The 24933-nt window shown below is 43.8% G+C and overlaps 1 protein-coding gene across 2 annotated transcripts in view; it reads right to left on the bottom strand.

The window, feature by feature from the left end:
• The window catches only part of KIF13B (kinesin family member 13B), a 367935-nt gene that overhangs the window by 212199 nt on the left and 130803 nt on the right, over positions 1-24933 (bottom strand). For both annotated transcript variants that reach the window (XM_073624835.1, XM_073624836.1), the window contains exons 5-11: positions 23880-23972; positions 22605-22785; positions 20676-20763; positions 19831-19965; positions 5632-5744; positions 3138-3249; positions 669-881 (exon numbers count right to left, since the gene is read on the bottom strand). In XM_073624835.1, the coding sequence (XP_073480936.1) occupies positions 669-881; positions 3138-3249; positions 5632-5744; positions 19831-19965; positions 20676-20763; positions 22605-22785; positions 23880-23972 (935 nt within the window). The remainder of the gene's footprint in view (positions 1-668; positions 882-3137; positions 3250-5631; positions 5745-19830; positions 19966-20675; positions 20764-22604; positions 22786-23879; positions 23973-24933) is intronic.

Raw genomic sequence — 24933 nt, 5'->3', positions numbered from 1 at the left:
CCCTTCCCTGCCATTAGTACAGTGACAGTGCACACTTCTAGCACTGATCACTGTATAAGTGTCACTGGTTCCCACAAAATGTCAGTAGGTTTGGTTCGCATTGGTGCCCTATCAAACATTGCATGTGATTCGCACCGCACTGCAGTGCAAACCAAATGCAAATGCAATGTCTGTGCGATGCAAATTCAGCCATACAGATAGTATGGCTGAATTCGGATCGCATTCGGACCAAAGTCGTGAAGGACCCTTTTTTTTTTTTTTGGTCCGCACCAGAATCGGTTCGCTTGTTCACACCCATGCAAACCGATTCCTGTCCCAATTTACAGTTTGCACTGTGATATGCACAGGAGATGCCCTCACAATCTGACAGATTTGGAGTGTTTTTGCAGAGTGGGCAAATATTGGCAAGTATTAGTGTAAAAGTGTGCACACTTATACAACCATATTTATTTTTCACTTCCCTCCACCTAAAAGATTTTAGTTTGTTTTTTAATTGAGTTGTACAATTTATAGGTCACATTAAAGGTGGAAAAAGTTCTGAAATTATTTATCTTTGTCTCATTTTTTTATATCACAGAAACCTGACATTTTATCAGGGGTGCGTAGACTTTTTATATCCAATGTATGTGGATATCAAAATTCCTTGAAAGGGTTGAGAAGGGGCTCACCTCAGCCTGCGTCAGCTGCTCTCGCAGCTTCTCCACCTCTTCTCGTAGTTCTCGGATGATTCGAGCGTTGGGGTCCTCGTTGACCACGGCGTGGTTGACTATGTTCTTGGCCCTGTCGGCATAGCGAAGAGTGGAAAGAGTCTCATCGTAGTTATCAGCAGCAGGGCTGACCGTGGCCACCATGGCTGTTTTACTGTTCCCACCAAGACTGTCCTGCAGTGGCGGAAGAAGAAATGAACAATGAGGATATGCTGGAACAAAAATCTGAATATTAAACTAAAAAAAAACAAAAAAAAAAAAAAACACTGGAACAAAGATCTGAATATAAAACCAAATCACACCGGAACAAAAAATCCGAACATAAAACCAGAAGTCAGTAATCAGATCAGGCTTACCAAACTTATCCGAAGGGAAAATTGGAATTGCCAATCATTAACCAAACCTTGCTTAGCACTTTACCCTTGCAAGCCTGGGTTACTGGACTTACCAATGACCTTCAAGATCAAGGAACAACCTTGGATGGTTGCACTCTATACTGGCTTTAGTGCAAAACAAAACATAACCCCCTTCACACCAACCGTACGCAAATTTGCGTTCAGGCTTGAAGGGGTTATACCAGGATGATGCAGCTGCAGGCATATCCCCAGTAACGTTTTTTAGAGCGGGCGGTTGGCTCTTTAGTGATAACAACCGAAGTGGCTAAAAGCCGATCGGCTGTTATCCTAAAGGACTGGGGAGGGGACGTCCTTCTGCTGCTCTTCCCGGGCCTCCTGTCCCACCGGGAGACCCAAGCCACCAGCCGGCACATCCGCCGGCTAGGCCGAGGCCTGAACAAAGCTGGATTCGGCTCTGATAGGGTCTCCGACGTAAAATCCCGGAAAGCGATCTGAATACTTTTAAGTGCAAAGGAGGGATATGGGGTCATTTAGACTCCCGATCCCTCCATAAAGAGTACCTGTCACCACCTATTAATGTCACAAGGTATGTTTACATTTCTTGTGACAGCAATAAAAGTGATCAGAATTTTTTTTTTTTTTAAGTGACTATGTAAAAAGAAATAAATAAGATTTTTTTTTTTCTTTTAAAGCACACTGATGGGCACTGATAGGTGGCATTGATGAGCAATGATCTGTGGTGCGGATAGGCGGCGTGGCACTGATGGGCATTGATCAGCACTGAAAGGCAGCACACATATGCTGCAGTGATAGGTGGAATTGATGGGCACTGATAGGCGGAATTGATGGACACTGATAGGTGGCACTGATGGGCATTGAGCACTGATAAGAAACACCGATAGGTGGCACTGATAGGCGGAATTCATGGGCACTGGTAGGTGGCACTGATGGGCATTGAGCACTGATAAGAAACACTGTCAGATGGCACTGATAGGTGGAATGGATGGACACTGATAATCAAGTGATCAAAAATATATAAATTAAGTAGTGATAAAAAAATTCATAAATTGCCTGTAAATAAATAATAAAATCAAATAATGAATGAATTCATAAAGTGCCCGTGAATAGATGATAGAGTCCAATAATAATTTGAGTGCACCTATGGTCAGGTGACCAAAAATATATATTAATAATAGTAAAAAATGAAATAGTGATTAAAGTTCATAAATTGCTAGTGAATAAATCATTGAGTCCATTCATAGAGAACTCGATGAGGACAAACAAATCCCATGGAGGAGAGTCACACATCCACAGCCCTTACCAAAAGTGGTGAAACTCCTTAATAGCAAGGTCATATGCAGATACAGCCCTCTGCAGGGACAGATGGATAACAGCGTCCGGATTTACAGATGTATATAGCGTTCCAGGTGGAGGCCACTCCAGCATGTCAGCCTAGGGAGAAGCACTCACTAGTCCGGAGGGCTGTTCCAGACAGGGCCGCCATCAGGGGGTACAGCCGATACACATGTACCGGGCCCGAGCGTCTGGAAGGGCCCAGCAATAAGGAAGAGTGCAGGAGAGAGGAGCTGGAGGCTAAGCACATAGTCAGCACAGTAAGCTGAGCTGTGCTGACTATGTGCTTAGCCTCTGGCTACTCTCTCCTGCCTATAAAGATATGGTTTGACCAGTATGGTGTGGACAACCTTGTGTGGCCTACACAGAGCGCTGACCTCAACCGTACTGAACACCTTTTGGATGAACTGGAAAAATGATTGCAAGCCAGGTCTTCTCTGTACAAAGCTAGTTCTATATGGACATGGTTTGACCAGTATGGTGTGAAAAACACTGAATGGTTACACAGAGACAACCTCAACTCTACTGAAAACCTTTGGGATGAATTGGACCTCGTCAGTAAAGCCAAGGCAAGCAAAATGTGAAAGTCACCACAAAAAAAAATCTACAGTCAAGAAAACGTTACAATAATAGCTGTGTGCGCGGTGCTCTCAATGTACTTTAATATGATCATGATATGAACATTACTGGGGGCACGACAACAAAACGGGATCATACTTACTTTCAGCAACCATGTCAACACGGAGTCCCGATACGGAACAAACTTATTCTTATTCTTCCCAGCTCCTTGGTCTGCCAGGGCAGAGATGACCAGGCCCAGAGTAGTGAGGGATCTGTTGGGGAAAAAAAAATAAACAATTTTAAAATGATTGAACTGAATATAAAGTAAAGGGTACATTTTTATAGACTCTGATAGGGTAGACATGCAAATAGTAACATATGTTGCATTCATTACACCCCCAAAAAAAATCTCCTATAAAAAAAAGTCCTGTTCACGGTAATAAATTTCGATATATATTTTATCCATAAGTGATCCACTAACGCGGTTTGTCTTCGAACGGCTATATATCACAGGAGCCTATTTAGAGCACCAGTGTCTCCCTTATGCTGACAGACTGACCAATTTGAGGGGTGAGCTTTGTTTTTTTTGACCCCAAATAGACAGTTAGAACCCCAGATATAGAATAAAGGATCGGATAAAATAAATATCTCCCAAAAAAAAAAAATTAAAATAAAAAAAAAGCATGTTTTTATAGCAGGATTTTAAGGATTTAAAGCACAAATGCACTTGTTTTTAAACTTATATAGACCAATGCTGAGAACAATATACTGTACATTTTTGAATGTCTTACTATTTTTGTTTTTTTTAATTGTGCTAGCCTGAATCCCAGAATGTCAACAGTAGACTGAAAACGTCATATATTTTTTTTGGACTTATCGGAAAGATATAACAAAGCTATCAATGGGATATTTATTTGGACTAAAAATGGAGCAAATAAGAGACATTCATTGTTAAGGTTCACATTTACTTTATTTAAAGCTCTATATTAATGAAAATAAATTGATCTTAAATATCTAAAAGAGCTTTCACTAAATAGGCCGTGTTATATTAGCGCTCTTCAGACACAGAGCACGCGGTATCCAATGAATAGTAGACATGTGCAGAACACATTTGCTTCGTTTAGATTTGTTATGTTACTAGTGTAGTTTTATTGATTAGTTTCAGGATTCGTTTAACACGTTTCTAACGAATTCCAAATTTTCGGAACGATTCAAATTTGGATCAATTGAAAAACGATCGACCGATCTGAATTCCACGTGAAGAATACCTGGGAAGCTGGCCGACGTGTCCCTACCAACTGATGACTTATCAGCTGTCAGCTGGTTGCCCAATGAGAGCTGAAATATAAACAAAAAGCCGGAAACAGAAAATTCAGAAAAACAGCGTGGGGTCCCCCACAATCCATACCAGGCCCTTTGTGTCTGGTATGGATTTTAAGGGGAACCCTTATTGCCGGCATTCTTCGGTTTACATTTCAGCTCTCAGTGGGGAAGCCCGCTGACAGCTGATGAGTCACCAGTTGTGAAGGACGCGGCAGCCGGCTTCCCAGCCCGCTCCTTAACAACCAGTTAGTTATTCTTCACACAGAATTTGAAATCAGTCAAACATTTTTCCACCAATCCGAATCATTCCGAAAATTTGGAATGTGTTAGAAAAATAAAACAAAATTCGTTACTATTGCATCCGGAGTTGCGGATACATCCGCATCTCCAAATGCTCAAAAAATATGTCCGAATTTACATTCAGACCGAAACGAATTGCACATGTCTATTGAATAGGCAGTGTTAGATTAGCGCTCTTCACACACAGAGCACACAGTATGTATTGAACAGGCAGTGTTCGATTAGCGCTCTTCAGACACAGCATGCAGTGAATAGTCAGCGTTCGATTAGCACTTTTCAAACACAGCATGCAGTGAATAGACAGTGTTAGACTAGCGCTCTTCAGACACAGTATGCACTGAATAGGCAGGGTTGGATTAGCGCTCTTCAGACACAGTATGCAATGAATAGGCAGTGTTAGATTAGCGCTCTTCAGCCACAGGATACACAGTATGCAGTGAATAGGGAGTGTTGGATTAGCGCTCTTCAGACACAGAGAACATGGTATGCAGTGAATAGGGAGTGTTGGATTAGCGCTCTTCAGACACAGAGAACATGGTATGCAGTGAATAGGGAGTGTTAGATTAGCGCTCTTCAGACACAGTATGCAGTGAATAGGGAGTGTTAGATTAGCGCTCTTCAGACACAGTATGCAGTGAATAGGGAGTGTTAGATTAGCGCTCCTCAGACACAGTATGCAGTGAATAGGGAGTGTTAGATTAGCGCTCTTCAGACACAGATCACAGTATGCAGTGAATAGGGAGTGTTGGATTAGCACTCTTCAGACACAGTATGCAGTGAATAGGCAGTGTTAGATTAGCGCTCTTCAGACACAGAGAACACAGTATGCAATGAATAGGGAGTGTTGGATTAGCGCTCTTCAGACACAGAGCACAGTATATGCAGTGAATAGGGAGTGTTAGATTAGCGCTCTTCGGACACAGAGCACACGGTATGCAGTGAACCAGCAGCATTTCTGCACAGCACTTTATATATAATCGATCTGCTTTTCCACCTAGAAGACACAATAGGCTAGAAGGTCGCACACTCACTTGTTTATATTGCTCCCTTCTTTCAGACGCTCCCCGGCGGCGCCCGTTTTCGTGGCTCTCTCGCTTCCGGCTAAATCCACCAGACTCAGTTTGCTGACTTTCTCACCTGAGGTCTGGAAACAAAACCAACACAATGGAAGGTGAATTACCGGATCAGAGAATGACTGAAACACACCATCATCAATTATGTATAACTCAAAAGGGGAACACATCAATATGGGCCATTATCTTCACTTCAGCTTCCTGTAAACACCAAGTATAACATATGAACGTCATTTTTTTCAAAACTTACATGAGATGTAATAAACCTAAAATGTTGCCATCACATGAAAAGTAAAACAAACGGGTCATGCCAAACTCCTTTTTATTTTGGCAATACAAAAAAGGAATACAAATTTAAAAAAGGATTTTTCTGCAAAAGGTAAAAAAAAAAAAAAATGAGGTTAGTTGTGCTCAACCCTACACAGCGCATGGCCAGGCATTTTAAGGCCATCTTTCTATCAACCAGGGTATCCCAGATGGTCTCTGAAGTAATGGCGAGTGCAATAAAAGTATAAGTGCGCCAAAACTTGAATGAGTCCAATAAGACTTTATTTTCACAAAAGCTCAAACCGCCAACACGTTTAGGGGCTCAAATCTCCCTTCATCAGGGCTTAAATACTGGCAGTAAGTTCAAAAAGATACTGGACACTGGATGCAGGTCAAATGAATAGTAAACCAGTGATTTGGGTCACTGGACTTCAAGCCCCGATGAAGGGGGTGTATTGACCCTCCCCCCCAAAGTGTGTTGACTGTTAAGTGTTCTTGATGTAAAAAAAAAAATACTTCTAACTGGATCCATTAAAATTTGTATAGCACAGGCCTTAGAATTTCTGTCTGTACTTGGTGTTGTATGTGTGCACAAGCAGCACTCAGGGTGTGCAAAATACAAAAAAAGAAAATGAAATTCTCTAGAACAGCTGGGAATTTGTCCACTGCGTGGTCCAGCTCCTACAGATGGCAATATAAAGCCCCCTTGTTTCCTGAATGTGCTGTGTCCCTCAGTGAGGACAGAAGAAAAGGTGGTTATCCTACAGCTGCCTCTCTCAACCAGGTTACTAATGAACCCTTGTTTTCCTCCAGAGGTTGCCAAGGGTTCCTTGAGCAATCAGCAGTATCTGATTAGAGTATTCTTCCAATTGATCACCAATGTATGAGACATTTATTCCACCGACCACCAATGTAAGTGGCATTCTTCCCACTGCTCACCAATGTAAGGAACATTCTTCCCACCAATCACCAATGCAAGGAGCATTCTTCCCACTGACCACCAATATAAGGGGCATTCTTCCCACTGATCACCAATATAAGGGGCATTCTTCCCACTGATCACCAATGTAAGGGGCATTCTTCCCACTGATCACCAATGTAAAGAGCATTCTTCTCACTGATCACCAATGTAAAGAGCATTCTTCCCACTGATCACCAATGTAAAGAGCATTCTTCCCACTGATCACCAATGTAAGGGACATTCTTCCCACTGATCACCAATGTAAAGAGCATTCTTCCCACTGATCACCAATGTAAGGAACATTCTTCCCACTGATCACCAATGTAAAGAGCATTCTTCCCACTGATCACCAATGTAAGGGACATTCTTCACACTGATCACCAATGTAAGGAGCATTCTTCCCACTGATCACCAATGTAAGAAACATTCTTCCCACTGATCACCAATGTAAGGAACATTCTTCCCACTGAACACCAATGTAAAGAGCATTCTTCACACTGATCACCAATGTAAAGAGCATTCTTCCCACTGATCACCAATGTAAAGAGCATTCTTCCCACTGAACACCAATGTAAAGAGCATTCTTCTCACTGATCACCAATGTAAGGAACATTCTTCCCACTGATCACCAATGTAAGGAACATTCTTCCCACTGATCACCAATGTAAGGAACATTCTTCCCACTGATCACCAATGTAAGAAACATTCTTCCCACTGATCACCAATGTAAAGAGCATTCTTCCCACTGAACACCAATGTAAAGAGCATTCTTCTCACTGATCACCAATGTAAGGAACATTCTTCCCACTGATCACCAATGTAAGGAACATTCTTCCCACTGATCACCAATGTAAGGAACATTCTTCCCACTGATCACCAATGTAAGAAACATTCTTCCCACTGATCACCAATGTAAAGAGCATTCTTCCCACTGAACACCAATGTAAAGAGCATTCTTCCCACTGATCACCAATGTAAGGAACATTCTTCCCACTGATCACCAATGTAAGGAGCATTCTTCCCACTGATCACCAAATGTAAGGAAGATTCTTCCCACTGATCACCAATGTAAGGAGCATTCTTCCCACCGACCACCAATGTAAGGAGCATTCTTCTCACTGATCACCAATGTGATTGACATTCTTCTCACCGATCACCAATGTAAAGAGCATTCTTCCCACTGATCACTAATGTAAGGGACATTCTTCCCACTGACCACCAATGTAAGGGACATTCTTCCCACTGATCACCAATGTAAGGAACATTCTTCTCACCGATCAACAATGTAAGGAACATTCTTCCCACTGATCTCCAATGTAAGGAACATTCTTCCCACTGATCACCAATGTAAGGGACATTCTTCCCACTGATCACCAATGTAAGAAGCACGCTTCCCACTGAAGGTTACCCCAATGACCTCCAGTGTAATTTGGCCCTTCTACCACTGCCCACCAATCTAAAGTGCGCCTTTAAGCATTTCACTGACCACTGATATAAGAGTGGCACGTCATGGGTCACCAACAAGAAGAGACAACACATTCTCTGTTTTTTGTCTGGCCATTATTTGTATTATTCTTTCTATTTCATTATTATTGCCCAGTATAATTTTGTTGACTAGAGCAGCCCTAGGTGCCATATATGCCAAGTACGCTACATTACTTTGAACTATAAGTTGCAACATAAGAATAAATAAAAAGTAAAGTATCAGGACTTGCAGTTGGGATAAAGTAACTTAGTTCCCTGAAACCTAAAAGCCATTTCAAGGGTTCCTCCATGTGGAGTAGAGAAAGAATGTCCTACACAGATGCCACTGGTTCATAATAAATGACAGTTTTATACTGGTCTAGGAAACAAAACTGGCAATTCCACTGTATATATAAGATCAGTGCAGTTCCTGAGCCATGTGAGCGAGAGCTTAGACTACAAAGCAGTTTTATTGCATTACATCATAGCTCTGACAAGCTGATGACATGTGTAATGTACACACAGCACCGATTGACTTTCTCCTGTACATGTGATGACAGGCCCCCTTTGTTAATTGCCGCTGTTTACATTGACCAGAACAACAACAAGAAGCCAATTCTAATTAGGATAAAAAGCAGACATTAAACCAATTCTACTAAGTAATTGTTATACAGAGGAAATGCTGTTTAGTATGTACTGAATGATCAGTTTACTGCGAGAGCAATAGAAGGTGTTAAATCTACCATGCCTCATTAGGCAGGTCACAGATGAGCAGACTTCTCACCAAGAGCAATTACTGCTGATTATTGGATGCAATGCCGCAGACTTTACTTTTTGAATAGGAATATGTGTGGAAGGTGCAGCAGGAGCTGAGGATGGGCCTTATGAAATGGTTTCAGATGATCTACTCCTCTCCTTACTTTCTCTTACACCACTAGAGGAGGCAACTAGGCATGGCTGCCCCTTCTTGCCTTTATATTTTGCACCGGCTAATAGCAGAGAATCACCCTCTGCTATGGCGATTAGGCAAAATCCTAATATCAAGGGCTTTTTGAAGGATCGGATAGGTAAGACAAAATAACCTTTCTGTCCTCTGTTCTGCTGCAGTTCCTCTTCAGGGTTGAATGATGCTTCCACAGGCTTCTGCTGAGTGTCCTCCACCCCTCTCCACTAATCCTTCCACTGGCTACTGCCGAGTGTCCTCCACCGCTCTCTGCCAATCCCACCACTGGCTTCTGCTGAGTGTCCTCCACCCCTCTCTGCCAATCCCTCCACCCCTCTCCACTAATCCTTCCACTGGCTTCTGCCAAGTGTCCTCCACCCCTCTCTGCCAATCCCTCCACCCCTCTCCACTAATCCTTCCACTGGCTTCTGCCGAGTGTCCTCCACCCCTCCCTGCCAATCCCTCCACCCCTCTCCACTAATCCTTCCACAGGCTTCTGCTGAGTGTCCTCCACCCCTCTCTGCCAATCCCTCCACCCCGCTCCACTAATCCTTCCACTGGCTTCTGCCGAGTGTCCATCACCGTTCTCTGTCAATCCCACCACTGGCTTCTGCTGAGTGTCCTCCACCCTCTCTGCCAATCCCTCAACCCCTCTCCACTAATCCTTCCACTGGCTTCTGCCGAGTGTCTTCCACCGCTCTATGTCAATCCCACCACTGGCTTCTGCTGAGTGTCCTCCACGCCTCTATGCCAATTCCTCCACCCCTCTCCACTAATCCTTCCTCTGGCTTCTGCCGAGTGTCCTCCACCCTTCTCTACCATTCCCTCCACAGGCTTCTGCTGAGTGTCCTCCACCCCTCTCTGCCAATCCCTCCACCCCGCTCCACTAATCCTTCCACTGGCTTCTGCCGAGTGTCCTCCACCCCCCTGTGCCAATTCCTCCACCCATCTCCACTAATCCTTCCACTGGCTTCTGCTGAGTGTCCTCCACCGGTCTCTGTCAATCCCACCACTGGCTTCTGCTGAGTGTCCTCCACCCCTCTCTGCCAATCCCTCCACCCCTCTCTACTAATCCTTCCACTGGCTTCTGCCGAGTATCCTCCACCCTTCTCTGCTAATTCCACCACTGGCTTCTGCTGAGTGTCCTCCACCCCTCTCTGCCAATCCCACCACCCCTCTCCACTAATCCTTCCACTGGCTTCTGTCGAGTGTCCTCAACCGCTCTCTGCCAATCCCTCCACTGGCTGCTAAGTGTCCTCCACCCCCCTCTGCCAATCCCACCACTGGCTTGTGCTAAGTGTCCTCCCCCCTCACTGACAAACCTTCCACTGGCTTCTGCCGAGTGTCCTAAACCGCTCTCGGCCAATCCCACCACTGGCTTCCGCTGAGTGCTCTCCACTGGCTTCTGCTGAGTGTCCTAAACCATTCTCGGCCAATCCCACCACTAGCTTCCGCTGATTGCTCTCCACTGGCTTCAGCAGAGTGTCCTCCATTGGCTTCTGCTGAGTGTTTTCCACCGCTCTCTGCCAATCCTACCACTGGCTTCTGCTGAGAGTCCTCCACCATTCTCTACCAATCCCACCACTGGCTTCCGCCGAGTGCCCTCCCCTCCAATCCTTCCACTGGCTTCTGCTGAGTGTCCTCCACCCCTCTATGCCAATTCCTCCACTGGTCTCAAATCCCCCAAGGAATAAAATTAAAATCACTAACATACAAAGCGATCTAAAAATCACCAACCTCATCTAAAAATTCCAATACCAAACTGTCCTCACTGCTCCTCCCAAGACCTGCTTCTCCAGCTTCCTCGTCACCTCCTCCCATGCTCATCTCCAGCCTCTCCTATCCTCTGGGACTTCATACCCCAACCTGTCAGACTATCTGCTACTCTGTTCACCTTAGGTGATCCCTGAAAACTCATCTTTTCAGGGAAGCCTACCCCTCCACCACCTACCATTCAAACTTATACTTCCTCCATCAACGCATCGCTCACACTGGTGTTAACATTTTTTATCACTTGACCCTCCCTTAACGATTGTAAAGCCCTCAAACTGGGTTCTCATCTCTAATTTTATTTTGACTGTCCTGTCTCCTTTTATACTGTAACTGTCCTGTCTCCCTTTATATTGTAAAGTGATGTGAAAACTGTTGGTGCTATATAAATCCTTTATACATATACACTCACCGGCCACTTTATTAGGTACACGTGTTCAATTGCTTGGTAGCACAAATTCCTAATCAGTCAATCACATGGCAGCAACTCAATGCACTAAAGGCATCTAAACATGGTGAAGACAAATTGAAGTCCAAACGGAGCATCAGAATGGGGAGAAAGGGGATTAAAGTGACTTTGAACGTGGCATGGTTGTTGGTGACATACAGGCTGGTCTGAGCATTTCAAAACCTGCTGATCTACTGAGATTTTCACACATAACCAACTCTCAGGTTTACAGAGAATGGTTTGAGAAAGAGAAAATATCCAGTGAGAGGCAGTTGTGTGGAGGAAAATGCCTTGTTGATGTCAGAGGTCAGAGGAGAATGGGCAGACTTGTTTAATAGAAAGACAACAGTGACTCAAATAACCACTCGTTACAACCAATGTATGCAGAATACTATCTCTGAACACATTGAACCTGGAAGCAGATGGGCTACAGCAGCAGAAGACCACACAGGGTGCCACTCCTGTCAGCTAAGCACAGGAAACTGAGGCTACAATTCACACAGCCTCACCATTGGATAATAGAAGATTGGAAAAACTTTGCATGGTCTGATGAGTCTCAATTTCAGCTGCGACATTCAGATGGTGGGGTCAGAATTTGGTGTAAGCATGAAAGCATGGATCCATCCTGCCTTGTATCAATGCTTCAGGCTGGTGGTGGTGGTGTAATGGTGATGGGGATATTTTCTTGGCACGCTTTGGGCCCCTTTGTACCAACTGAGCATCATTTAAATGCCAGAAACTACCTGAGTATTGTTGCTGACCATGTCCATCCATCCAGTGTCCCCATCTTCTGATGGCTCCTTCCAGCAGGATAATACACCATGTCACAAAGCTCCAAACATCTCACCACTGGTTTCTTGAACATGACAATGAGGTCTCTGTACTCCAATGGCCTCCACAGTCACCAGATCTCATCCAATAGAGCACTTTTGGGATGTGATGGAACTGGAGATTTGCATCATGGATGTATAGCCGACAAATCTGCAGCAACTGTGTGATGTTATGTCAATATGGACCAAAATCTTTGAGGAATGTTTCCAACACCTTGTTGAATCTATGCCACGAAGAATGAAGACCGGTCTGAAGGCAAAAGGAGGTCCAACCCGGTTCTAGCAAGGTGGACCTAATAAAGTGGCCAGTGAGTGTAAATTCAGTTGTTAGATAGGGGTGATGAAGACAGGAGTTGTTAGGGATAATGAGAAATATATATGTATGGAAGTATTGAACCACCACCAAACCTGCGCAAATGACAAAACCAAATCTATAATAATAATAATAATAATAATAATAATAATTATAAGAGCAGCTCGTAAATAAATGAATTGAGTGAAAAAAGAATTAAAGATGAATTAATTAGAACCGCGCTCTGTCAAAAAATGTTAATGTAAAGTGCAAGTGCTCAAAATGCATCAACCAATGTCAGCAAACACAATCATATACTGTACATGTAGTGTAAAATCATGTGTAACATCCACAAAATATCTACTGAAGTGTCCAATCAAAGTGAACGATCAAAAATGTGAATCTTCCAATTCTTGGCCAACAACAAGGAGTAGATCTTCCACCACCATCACCTACCACACATCCTACTCACCAGAATCCCTTTACACCCATTATAGGTAGTCATATACGCCTGTGGCAATAATGCCAATGGAAAAACCTCACAGCCACAGCTCCGGTCCGAACGGATGTCCAATCAGGATCCCATGGAACCTATTACAGGTAGTCGGAAGCGCTTGCAGTAAAATCTCAATGTGGAAATTTTCATGACCACAGCATCAATCCAAACAGGTATCCAAGGATTAAAAGAAAAAAAACAGGCTTCCATGGTGAAGTAAACAGAAATTTATTCAAAAATTGAGTTTAAAATGAGCTAAAATCAAATCTCCATAACAGCTAACACAACCATGTGTTGGAGACGCTGTTAGCATTCCAGCTGCGTTGCAAACGGCGGAAGTGACGTATCACACTCAAGCCACCCTACGTGTTTCGTCAGTACGCTCTGGGTACAGGGGTCATTGTTAGGGATAGCCTAAAGGCAGACAGTGAAGGAGATAACTGAACAGGTTCGGTTAGGGAGTTTCAAAGAATGAGAGTGACTCTGGAGAGGACTTGGAGGACATATTAGACTTTGAACTTCCTCTTAAGACCTGCACAGCTGGCAAGGTTAATTAGCACACTAAAATACCAAATCTTTCTGTAATGGGCAGCTCTGTATAATGAGCTCATTCCAGCAGCCCACAGATGTCAGAAGAAATCCCATGTAGCACAGTGCACACAATCTGGACAACATTCCAGCCTCTACCGCCAGGCACTGGCCTATGACAGGCCATTCATCAGCTGAGAAAAAGCAGCAGGAAAAGCGGCTTTGTAAAACGCTGTGTCCCAATGGAGAGAGCGGGGTGTCCCAATAAAGTGTCCAACACAGCTAGAGAGATATTTATGGGTTAGGGACAGAGGTCAACTCCTCCAGATGGAAAGGAAGCAGATGAGAGTCAGATGTTCCGCTGCAGTGACAACATGAGTCTGTTTAACTACAGAAATATGTGTGCAATAATTGAATGATCTATACAGGGAGAGTAGTGTCCATAGAAATATCCAGGCAGAGGATCTGGAATGACGCAGGGTGACAATGCAATGAACTCATACTAAAACATGCACTAAAATATGCGGCCCTTTGTAAACACAGCTGCCAGTGTAGTTTCCTCAAGTAGAGGTTAATGGCCACTTGGGGGGGGACCATGCAGCAGTTCCCGAAGAGGCCAGTCCTTTATTTATCCAAGTGCTGCCACTGAAGAAGAGGAACTGCTTCCATCACAAAAATGCTTACATTTTAGTCTAGAATTATTCCCATTTTAAATTATACTGGTATATAAGGTTTCCAGTACAAAGCATAGAAAAGTTATTTGCAAACAAAAAAACTGCTTTTTCCCCCAATTTTAGGCATTTTCTTGCCATGCGACATTTAAAAAAAAGTAACAAAAAAATAATGAATATAGGAAAAAAATAAACCCAGGAACCTGTATTCACTATATCTGATCTCCCACAGAACATGGAAATTTAATTATTTTAGTAAATACAGTTGTGCTCATAAGTTTACATACCCTGGCAGAATTTATGATTTCTTGCCATTTTTCAGAGAATATGAATGATAACACTAAAACTTTTTTCACTCATGGTTAGTGTTTGGTGAAGCCATTTATAATCAAATCAACTGTGTTTTCTCTTGTTAAATCATAATGGCAACAGAAACGACCCAAATGACCCTGATCAAAAGTTTACATACCCTGGTGATTTTGGCCGGATAACATGCACACAAGTTGACACAAAGAGGTTTAAATGGCTATTAAAGGTAACCATCCTCACCTGTGATCTGTTTGCTTGTAATTAGTGTGTGTGTATAAAAGGTCAATGGGTTTCTGGGCTCCTGACAGACCCTTGTGTCTTTCACCCAGTGCTGCACTGACGTTTCTGGATTCTGAGTCATGGGGAAAGCAAAAGAATTGTCAAAGGATCTGCGGGAAAAGATAGTTAACTGTATAAAACAGGGAAGGGATATAAAAAGATATCCAAGAAATTGAGAATGAGCAGTGTTCAAACTCTAATCAAGAAGTAGAAAATGAGGGGTTCTGTTGAAACCAAACCACGGTCAGGTAGACCAACTAAAATTTCAGCCACAACTGCCAGGAAAATTGTTCAGGATGCAAAGAAAAACCCACAAATAACTTCAGGTGAAATACAGGACTCTCTGAAAACATGTGGTGTGGCTGTTTCAAGATGCACAATAAGCAGGCATTTGAAGAAAGATGGGCTGCATGGTCGAGTCGCCAGAAGAAAGCCATTACTACGCAAATGCCACAAAGTGTCCCACTTACAATACGCCAAACAGCACAGAGACAAGCCTCAAACCTTCTGGCACAAAGTTATTTGGAGTGATGAGACCAAAAGTGAGCTTTTTTGGTCACAACCATAAACGCTACATTTGGAGAGGAGTCAACAAGGCCTATGGTGAAAGGTACACCATTCCTACTGTGAAACACGGAGGTGGATCGCTGATGTTTTGGGGATGTGTGAGCTACAAAGGCACAGAAAATTTGGTCAAAATCGATGGAAAGATGAATACAGTATGTTATCGAAAAATACTGGAGGAACATTTGCATTCATCAGCCAGGAAGCTGCCTATGGGACGTACTTGGACATTCCAACATGACAATGATCCAAAACACAAGGCCAAGTCGTCCTGTCATTGGCTACAGCAGAATAAAGTGAAGGTTCTGGAGTGGCCATCTCAGTCTCCTGATCTCAATATTATTGAGCCACTCTGGGGAGATCTCAAACGTGCAGTTCATGCAAGACAGCCCAAGAATTTACAGGAACTGGAGGCTTTTTGCCAAGAGGAATGGGCAGCTTTACCATCTGAGAAGATAAAGAGCCTCATCCACAAATACCACAAAAGACTTCAAGCTGTCATTGATGTTATAGCGGGCAATACACGGTATTAAGAACTGGGGTATGTAAACTTTTGATCAGGGTCATTTGGGTAGTTTCTGTTGCCATTATGATTTAAAAAAAGTAAACACAGTTGATTGATAATAAATGGCTTCAGCCAAACACTAACCATGAGTGAAAGAAAAGTTTTTGTGCTATTCATATTCTCTGAAAAATGGCCAAGAAATCATAAATTCTGCCAGGGTATGTAAACTTATGAGCACAACTGTATACACTGCTAAATACCTTTTCTCATCAGCAGCATATAGCAGTCTTGTGACTTCTATCAATCCCTGGTAAAACTTGTAGGAGGAGTTTTCATTCTGCTCTGGCTGTCCTATCAGGATCCAGGACCCCTGACCCTCTGTCTGGAGAATGCTGATTGGCGCTGTGCTAATCACATGCACTCTCCCAAGAAAAAAAAAAAAAAAACTCTCTAGCAATACACACCAAACTGAGCATGTGCAGAATTGCCTCCAAAGGCTCTATCTTATATGCACCTGTTCTGGAGTCAGTGGAAGAAGAGGAGGATCTGTGCATACAGGATGCAGCCTTTTATACAATGTGGAGGATTAACTCCTTAGGTTCCACAGTGAGTATAACAAGCATGCTTTATTGCATATACACACCGATTGTACTGTTGTGAGTTTAGTAACACTTTACAATAGAAAAAAACATCAGAGGAAAAATATTAGCTAAGGGGAGAAGGGAAAGGAGGAGTTAATTAGAGGCAATTAGGGTTTAGTAAAAGTTAATAAGGGGTTATATAAGAAAACATTTTATTTGAAAATAAATTAAAGTGGTTGAAAACCCCAGACATTAAATTTAAAAAAAAGCATCTCTCTCTATAGTGCGTACCTGTCTCAAGAGCACTGAGTGTAATTTCTGTCTACTGCTTTGTTCCCCTGCTATCCGCATGAGTCACTTCTGACAAGTTTTCCTGACACCAAGAAAAAAAAAAGGTGACAGGGAGGGGGAGCTCCAGCACTCACCCTGTGATTAACAGCCCCAGCTCTGTTCCTGTGTGAAGGGGGGTATGTCCCTTCCCTCCAATCAGCTCTCAGAGCTCTTCTCACTGAACTCTGCAGAGTGTAACTTCAGTTCCCTGCCCCTTTTTCTTCTGAATGCTCAGACAAACTTTATAAATTCTGGACTTTGACCAGACGTGGCGAAGAGAAGACTGCAGATAAACAGGTGAAGTAAAGATGTTGTAAACTCTTACATATACCCAGTGAAGTAACTGGCCTCAGGTGATACACAGAGATACAACAAAGCCTACAAAATTTGTACCTGTAGCTCTCAGACCTTTCCTCCCTGAGTTCTGCAGTGTGTAACATCAGCTATCCTTTCCTTTTCTGACATCTCAGACAAGCTGTATAAATTTGGCACTTTGAACAGCTGTAGAGGGCTGCAGATAAACAGGTTCAACTTATGTAGGAGGATTTGTTTAACCTCTGTGTATCATCATCTGAGACCAGTCACTTCACTGGGTATATGTAAGGGTTTGCCACCACTTTAATGTGTAAGGTTTCTTTACATTATGTCATATGCTGATCAGAGATCACACCTGTCTATACATAGACTGCCTGGCATCTTGGCATCCCATCATCTGCTTGTCAACTTGAAAAGTTGGGCAGCTCTCGCCCTCCATGCAGACATGCTGCACATCAAACTCTCTGACTTGCTGTGAGGATGTCAGCAGTGGTGACGTGGGGTGGGGGGGAGAACACCCAGACTGCTCAGTGGTGTGGCTGCATGAATTTGGGGAATGGTTTACAGTATGTATTAGTGAATGGCTTATACACTCCCCGGCCACTTTATTAGGTCCACGTTGCTAGTACTGGGTTGGACCCCCTTTTTCCTTCAGAACAGTCTTCATTATTCATGGCATAGATACAAGTATTGGAAACATTCCTCAGGGATTTTGGTCCATATTGACATGATAGCATGATTTGTTGGCTGCACATCCATGATGCGAATCCCTCGTTCCACCACATGCCAATAGTGCTCTATTGGATGAGATCTGGTGATTGTATTGGATGAGATCTGGTGAGTGTATTGGATGAGATCTTGTGAGTGTATTGGATGAGATCTGGTGAGTGTATTGGATGAGATCTGGTGATTGTATTGGATGAGATCTGGTGATTGTATTGGATGAGATCTAGTGAGTGTGGAGAACATTGGAATACAGTGACCTCATTGTCCAGTGGTGAGATGATTGGAGCTTTGTGACATGGTGCATTATCCTGCTGGAAGGAGCCATCAGAAGATGCGGACACTGTAGTCATAAAGGGATAGACATGGTCAGCAACAATACTCAGGTAGGCCGGGGCGTTTAAACAATGCTCAATTGGTACTAAGGGGCCCAAAGTGTGCCAAGAAAATATCCTCCCCACACCATTACACCACCACCACCAGTAACCAAGAGATGGCCCCTGCCCCCACCTATAACTTGCCTTCACAGCAAGGAGCACATGGAGGGGCCAACGCATGAAAGAAAAAGCCAGAGAAATTCCCAGCTCAACTCACCAACCAGTCTGCTTACCACCCGAAATAACCTGTCCAACAGTATGTGTTAAAAAACGGGTTTAGTTAGCATGCAGTTTAAAACGCATGTGTAAGCTGCAAGGCCTCTTCATGGCACCCTGTGTAGCACTTGCAGTCCTAACCCTTCTACATTTTTGAGAGTCTCCACAATGGAAGCACATGCATACTATTTGGTCAGGGGACACCTTTGCTGCCATTGTGCTGTGTGTATCTAATGTGCCCCTGTGCCTTTAATAAGAATTGGGCTACCTCCAGGCCCACCTACCCCTTATCTATCCATTAGAGTGCATGTGCTTCCATTGTGGAAACATTTTGATGGGTTAGGACTGCAAGCGATACACAGGGGACCATGAAGAGGCCTTGCAGCTTACACATGTGTTTGCAAATGCGTGCCAACTAAACCCCTGATTTTAACACACACTGTTGGACAGATTAATTCGGTTGGTAAGCAGACTGGTTGGCGAGTTGAGCTGGGAATTGTCTCTGGTTTTGTCTTTCACCACCACCAGCCTGAACCGTTGAAAGCATGGATCCATCCTGCCTTGTGTCATGTGGTTTACACCAAGTTCTGACCCTACCATCTGAATGTGGCAGCTGAAATCGACACTCATCAGACCATGCAACGTTTTTCCAATCTTCTATTGTCCAATCTTGGTGAGCCTGTGCAAACTGTAGTCTCAGTTTCCTGTTCTTAGCTGACAGGAGTGGCACCCAGTGTGATCTTCTGCTACTGTAGCCCATCTGCTTCAAGGGTCAATGTGTTGTTCGTTCAGAGATGGTATTCTGCATACTTTGGTTGTAACGAGTGGTTATTTGTGTTACTGTTGCTTTTCTACCATCTCGACCCAGTCTGCCCATTCTCATCTGACACCAACAAGGCATTTTCCTCCACACAACTGCTGCTCACTGGATATTTTCTCTTTTTTAACCCGAGAGATGGTGGTGTGTGAAAATCCCAGTAGATCAGGTGTTTTTGAAATACTGAGACCAGCCCGCCTGGCACCAACAACCATTTCACGTTCAAAGTCACTAAAATCCCCTTTCTTCCCCATTCTGATGTTCAGTTTGAACTTCAGAAAGTCGTCTTTACCATATCTAGATGCCTAAATGCATTGAGTTGCGGCCATGTGATTGGCCGATTAGTATTTGTGTTACCAATTGAACAGGTATACCTAATAAAGTGTCCGGAGGGTGTATATTTGGCATATGCCTGCCTACTCTGGATCTACAGAGACACAGTAAATAACAGGAAAGGGACATATCACTTACTGCAGACTGGACATCGGTAAGAGTATGTGTGAGGATGATATTGAACACGGCGTGTGATCTACTGCTTTCCTCATTCATGTTGGTTGCTGCTACTGTGCGAGACTTGTTCCCCTCTGACATAAGAGATTCTATATCCTATACAAAACAAAAGAAAAAAAAAAGAAAAGAAAACATAAGAACAAGCTCATACACAAACAACTTAAAGCAGCTAACGTATTTCCCCAGGAAGGATTCCTTCCCCAAACAAACGCATTTTTTTATTTTATGGTCATCCAACTTTGTGTGAACAGTTTGGGGATGACCCCTTCCTGTTCCAACATGACTGTGCACCAGTGCACAAAGCAAGGTCCATAAAGACATGAATGAGTGAGTTTAGGGTGGAGGAACTTGACTGGCCTGCACAGAGTCCTGACCTCAACCCGATAGAACACCTTTGGAATGAATTAGAGTGGGGACTGCGAGCCAGGCCTTCTCGTCCAATATCGGTACCTGACCTCACAAATGCGCTTCTGGAAGAATGGCCAAACATTCCCATAGACACCCTCCTAAACCTTGTGGACAGCCTTCCCAGAAAAGTTAAAGTGGTTATATCTGCAAAGGGAGGGCCAACTCAATATTGAACCCTATAGACCAAGACTGGAATGCCATGTGTAAAGGCAGGCGTCTCAATACTTTTGACAATATAGTGTATGATTAATATATTTACACAATATTTGCTTATCCAGGAGTTCAGCTTTACTGGGAAAAAATATCTTAGTAATATACGGTCACATATTTGTTAACCAATGGCTCATTTTTCTGGCCCGCCATCATTTATCACAATATAACAATTATTATAAACACACCTTGTAGCATGCGACTGCCAGTTTGGAAAGACCATCCACATACGGGCCCAGGACCTTGTGCTCCCGAACTTTGAGGGACTGCCGGCTCCTAGAAAAGGCATTTAAGACAAGGTCCAGAGTAAGAGATGTGTGCGTCACCAACAATCATAACACAAAACTGGGGAATAGAACATGTGGGCTTTTTAAGATTTCTTCTTCACTTCCTGTCCCAAAGACACCAACAAGAAGTTAAAGGAGCTCTCTCCAAAGCGAGAGGAAAGCTCTCCAAAAGTGATGGAATTCCCATCTTAGTGTCACCAGGACAGGTGCCCTCATTGGAAGATTTACCCTCACCTTCTGTTCCCATCACTTTCTCTAGTAGAGAAAGGTCCAGAACAAATGGAGAGGGTGGATCCCTCCAGAGAGGACCAAAGATGGCAGTAAAGACCTGGAACATATATGAATGAGGTACTGGATTTGACTCAACAATTTGTTGTTGAAGGTCAATCACATTTATTTGGGGCAGAACAACTCTGGTGAAATTTCTCTAAGCACAAACACGGTACCCCTGCACTAGGGTACCCGGAATACAGAATCCAGCTATGAAAAGTCTAATGGAACAGTCACGTTCAAGCAACTAGGAGTCCAAAAATCTCTCATCACCAAAGTTATCTCATAAGAAGAAGACATAAAAGCCAACCCCTTTCCGGTGCTCAAGGATCCCCCTTCTCCAAGTACTGAATGCAGTTTAGAACAGAAAAATGGAATAGTGCACTGCTACTATATTGTTCGTGGGAACTTACCATGGCTCTTTTTGGTTAAATAATTATTTGTAATGACTAAGCCGTTTTTGAGTCTTCCTAAACTACATATAAAGTGTAAGCCCTAAAGAAGAGGAAGATCTTTGAATCCCATAAATGCTTTGGCTGTTTCAGGTCTTCATTATTTAAAGTTAACTTTTTGAACCCTTAGTCCCTTGGTCGGGCGCTTTCAATAGACTTCCTATACCAGCAATAAAAATCTGAAGGGCGTTATAATCCTTTGCTACTCTAACCAAAACAAAATACTCCTACACTCCAGACTGTATTAAAAAAAAAAAAAATAGGCTGAGTTCCGACTTACGACTATGTGCTGTAGCATGGAACGTGTCAAGGCCGATGTCCTGCTGAGAAGACCCCCACATTAACTGTAAAGCATGGTGGCTGAAATCTAAATAAAGCTTCCCAAGTGGTCTACTTCCGCTGTGGACTCAGTTTCTCTATAAGATGTACTGAATTTACAGCAGAGCTGGACAGCCAGTGATCAGGAGGCATTGGCCTCTCTGAGTTCTGAGAAATGTCTGGAGGAGTAAAGGAATTGACCTTCTAGGAGGTCAGAAGTGATTATTTCAGGAGAGCTGCTAATATGCACATTAGTAACTATCCTAAACCAAACAAAACAATTTTGTTTGTGCCTGACATGGTTTTGAAGACATTGACATTATTAAGCCTTGGCGTGTCAATGTCAAGCCTAAACACTGATGGCTATGGCACACAGAGAGGAAGAAGGAATGGCCAGAAGCAGCTCTTAATATTTAAATCCTCCGATATGTGTATGACTATTACAGCAATGAGGACTCCATAAAAACTGCAGTTTAATTTTTTTTTACTCAGAAAAATGGTTGCCATTTTACTAAACATATCGTAGAGCTATGCTACATGGCCAGTTTAGATGAAAATATAGTGTTTTGTGCAGTTTTTTTTTTCTATTTAATGCACAATAAAGCTAAATCAATAATATTGTCAGGTCCTATACATCTTAATTCAGATCATATGTATTTCAGATGAGCCAAACAATCATAAGTTCTGAATTCAAAATGATGGGAAGAATGAGTGGAACGCATCGTTCCTGGGTCATGGGAGGTTATAATAATGAGATATATTAACACAGTTTGCCAGGGAGGACATTCACCCTTTGGGGTCCAGGAGATCCCGAACTTTTTCATTGTATATTTCCATGTAGGAAACTTCCACTTTGAAGCTCAGCTCTTCAGTCTCCTCCTTCTGCGTCCTATCGAACAGGGCACTGCATAGTCGGGGGATCAGTCCAGGCTGGTCAGCTGTGCCCATCATGGTGTAAGACTTTCCTGAGCCTGGAAGAGATTGATTGTCCACTGAGAATTTAAACACTTTCTGACTTTTGTTAGCCCCAGAGCACATAAAATACCAAATGACTATAGTGTCACAGTGCTGTTGCCACTCTCAAGGCTCAACCCCCCGGCCACTCTCAAGGCTCAACCCCCCGGCCACTCTCAAGGCTCAACCACCCGGCCACTCTCAAGGCTCAACCCCCCGGCCACTCTCAAGGCTCAACCCCCCGGCCACTCTCAAGGCTCAACCCCCCGGCCACTCTCAAGGCTCAACCCCTCGGCCACTCTCAAGGCTCAACCCCCCGGCCACTCTCAAGGCTCAACCCCCCGGCCACTCTCAAGGCTCAACCCCCCGGCCACTCTCAAGGCTCAACCCCCCGGCCACTCTCAAGGCTCAACCCCCCGGCCACTCTCAAGGCTCAACCCCCCGGCCACTCTCAAGGCTCAACCCCCCGGCCACTCTCAAGGCTCAACCCCCCGGCCACTCTCAAGGCTCAACCCCCCGGCCACTCTCAAGGCTCAACCACCCGGCCACTCTCAAGGCTCAACCACCCGGCCACTCTCAAGGCTCAACCACCCGGCCACTCTCAAGGCTCAACCACCCGGCCACTCTCAAGGCTCACCGCCAACCTCTCCAAAGGGCTGGCATTACAGTGGGCCAATATGCACATTTGGTTTCCCTCTGGGTTTCCTCAATTTGCAATAAGGAGATTCTGCAAGCCCTTAGGCCTCCATTAATACCAGCTTATACTGATACTTTGTACCAGTGGCAGGACTAGGTCCTTAGGCACCCAAGGTGAAAAGGCCTTGCAGTGTACTGTAGGTTGCAGGTCTTGCCCTTTTTGTGCCCCCCTCCCGCTAAACAGCTCAAGATGGCAGCCTCTTTTGCCTACCACCTTTGTCCATCCCAACTTGGCACTTACCAAATGCTCACAGAAGTCTACAGTTTCTTTCTGAATACTGATAATTGCACTGTTAGCACATCACCTTGCTCTAGAACCCCAAATGTCATTGTGTTACTTGGTCTACAACACACACAGGGACCTCAGTGACTAAACATGGTTCTACTGAAAGAGCTGAATGAGTTCAAATCTTACCAGTCTGTCCATAGGCAAAGATGCAAGCATTATATCCCTCAAAGGCATTCTGGAGAATGTTCTCACCAAGGCACTGAAAAACAACATCTTGTCCTAAAAGGAAAAAAAAAAAAGAAAGAAAAAAAGATCACACAAAAATACTTGCATCCAGAAATTCTACACAATGAAAACCTCTTCCCACCTGCTTGGACTTTCCAATCATGTAACCAGTGTTTGATCATGTAACCACTGGCTGTCACATAAGGAGGCCTGCACCTTCGGCTTCCATTTAGAACTAGAGATCAGGACCCATTAGTGACCCAGGAGCTCAGCCACTGAGCTGGGAGCATGAAAAAAACAGCCTCCGTGTATGCATGTGTGAAGTGTGGGCACCAAACCCAAACCTTCTTACCACCGCACATATGCGTTATGTAGTCATCAAGACCACAAAAAATAAATGAATAAAAAAATCATGAATTTTTTTAACTAAATTGGATTAGAGATTAAAGATGAGATGTCTATTACCAACTAAGGCAGTGGTCTCCAAACTGCGGCCGTGGGTCGGATGTGGCTCTTTGCTTGCCTTTATCAGGCCCTTGGGACACTATACCCCTCCCACATATACAAGGCACTATTCCTTCTACATAAGTAATGGGGCATAAGTCTTGTCACTGATACCAATAGGGCACTATTCCTACCACTCTCCCCAACAATGGGACACTATTCCACCCAATTACACCAACTGCAGGGCCCTATTCTTCTCACTGACACCAAAGATGGGGCACTATAGCTTGCCCTGATATCAACAGTAGGGCAATATTACTTCCACTAATACCAATGATGGGGCATTTATTCCTTTCATTAAACGACAGGCCATTTTCTACCCACACTGGCCACAGTCCGGCCCTCTCAAAGTCAGAAGGACAGTAAACTGGCCCTCTGTTCAGAGAGTTTGGAGACCCCCTGGTCTAAGGTGTCAATCAGACAGAGCAAGCTTAAAAGCAAGCAACTACTGCACTGCTCTTTCTCATTCCCCTGGGTCCCCTGGAGCTCTCGCTGGTTCCTCCACTGTGAC

Source organism: Aquarana catesbeiana, linkage group LG04 (genome assembly GCF_042186555.1).
Source record: "Aquarana catesbeiana isolate 2022-GZ linkage group LG04, ASM4218655v1, whole genome shotgun sequence".
In the NCBI taxonomy this organism is placed as follows: Eukaryota; Metazoa; Chordata; class Amphibia; order Anura; family Ranidae; genus Aquarana; species Aquarana catesbeiana.
This window is presented reverse-complemented; position numbering and strand designations above follow the sequence as displayed.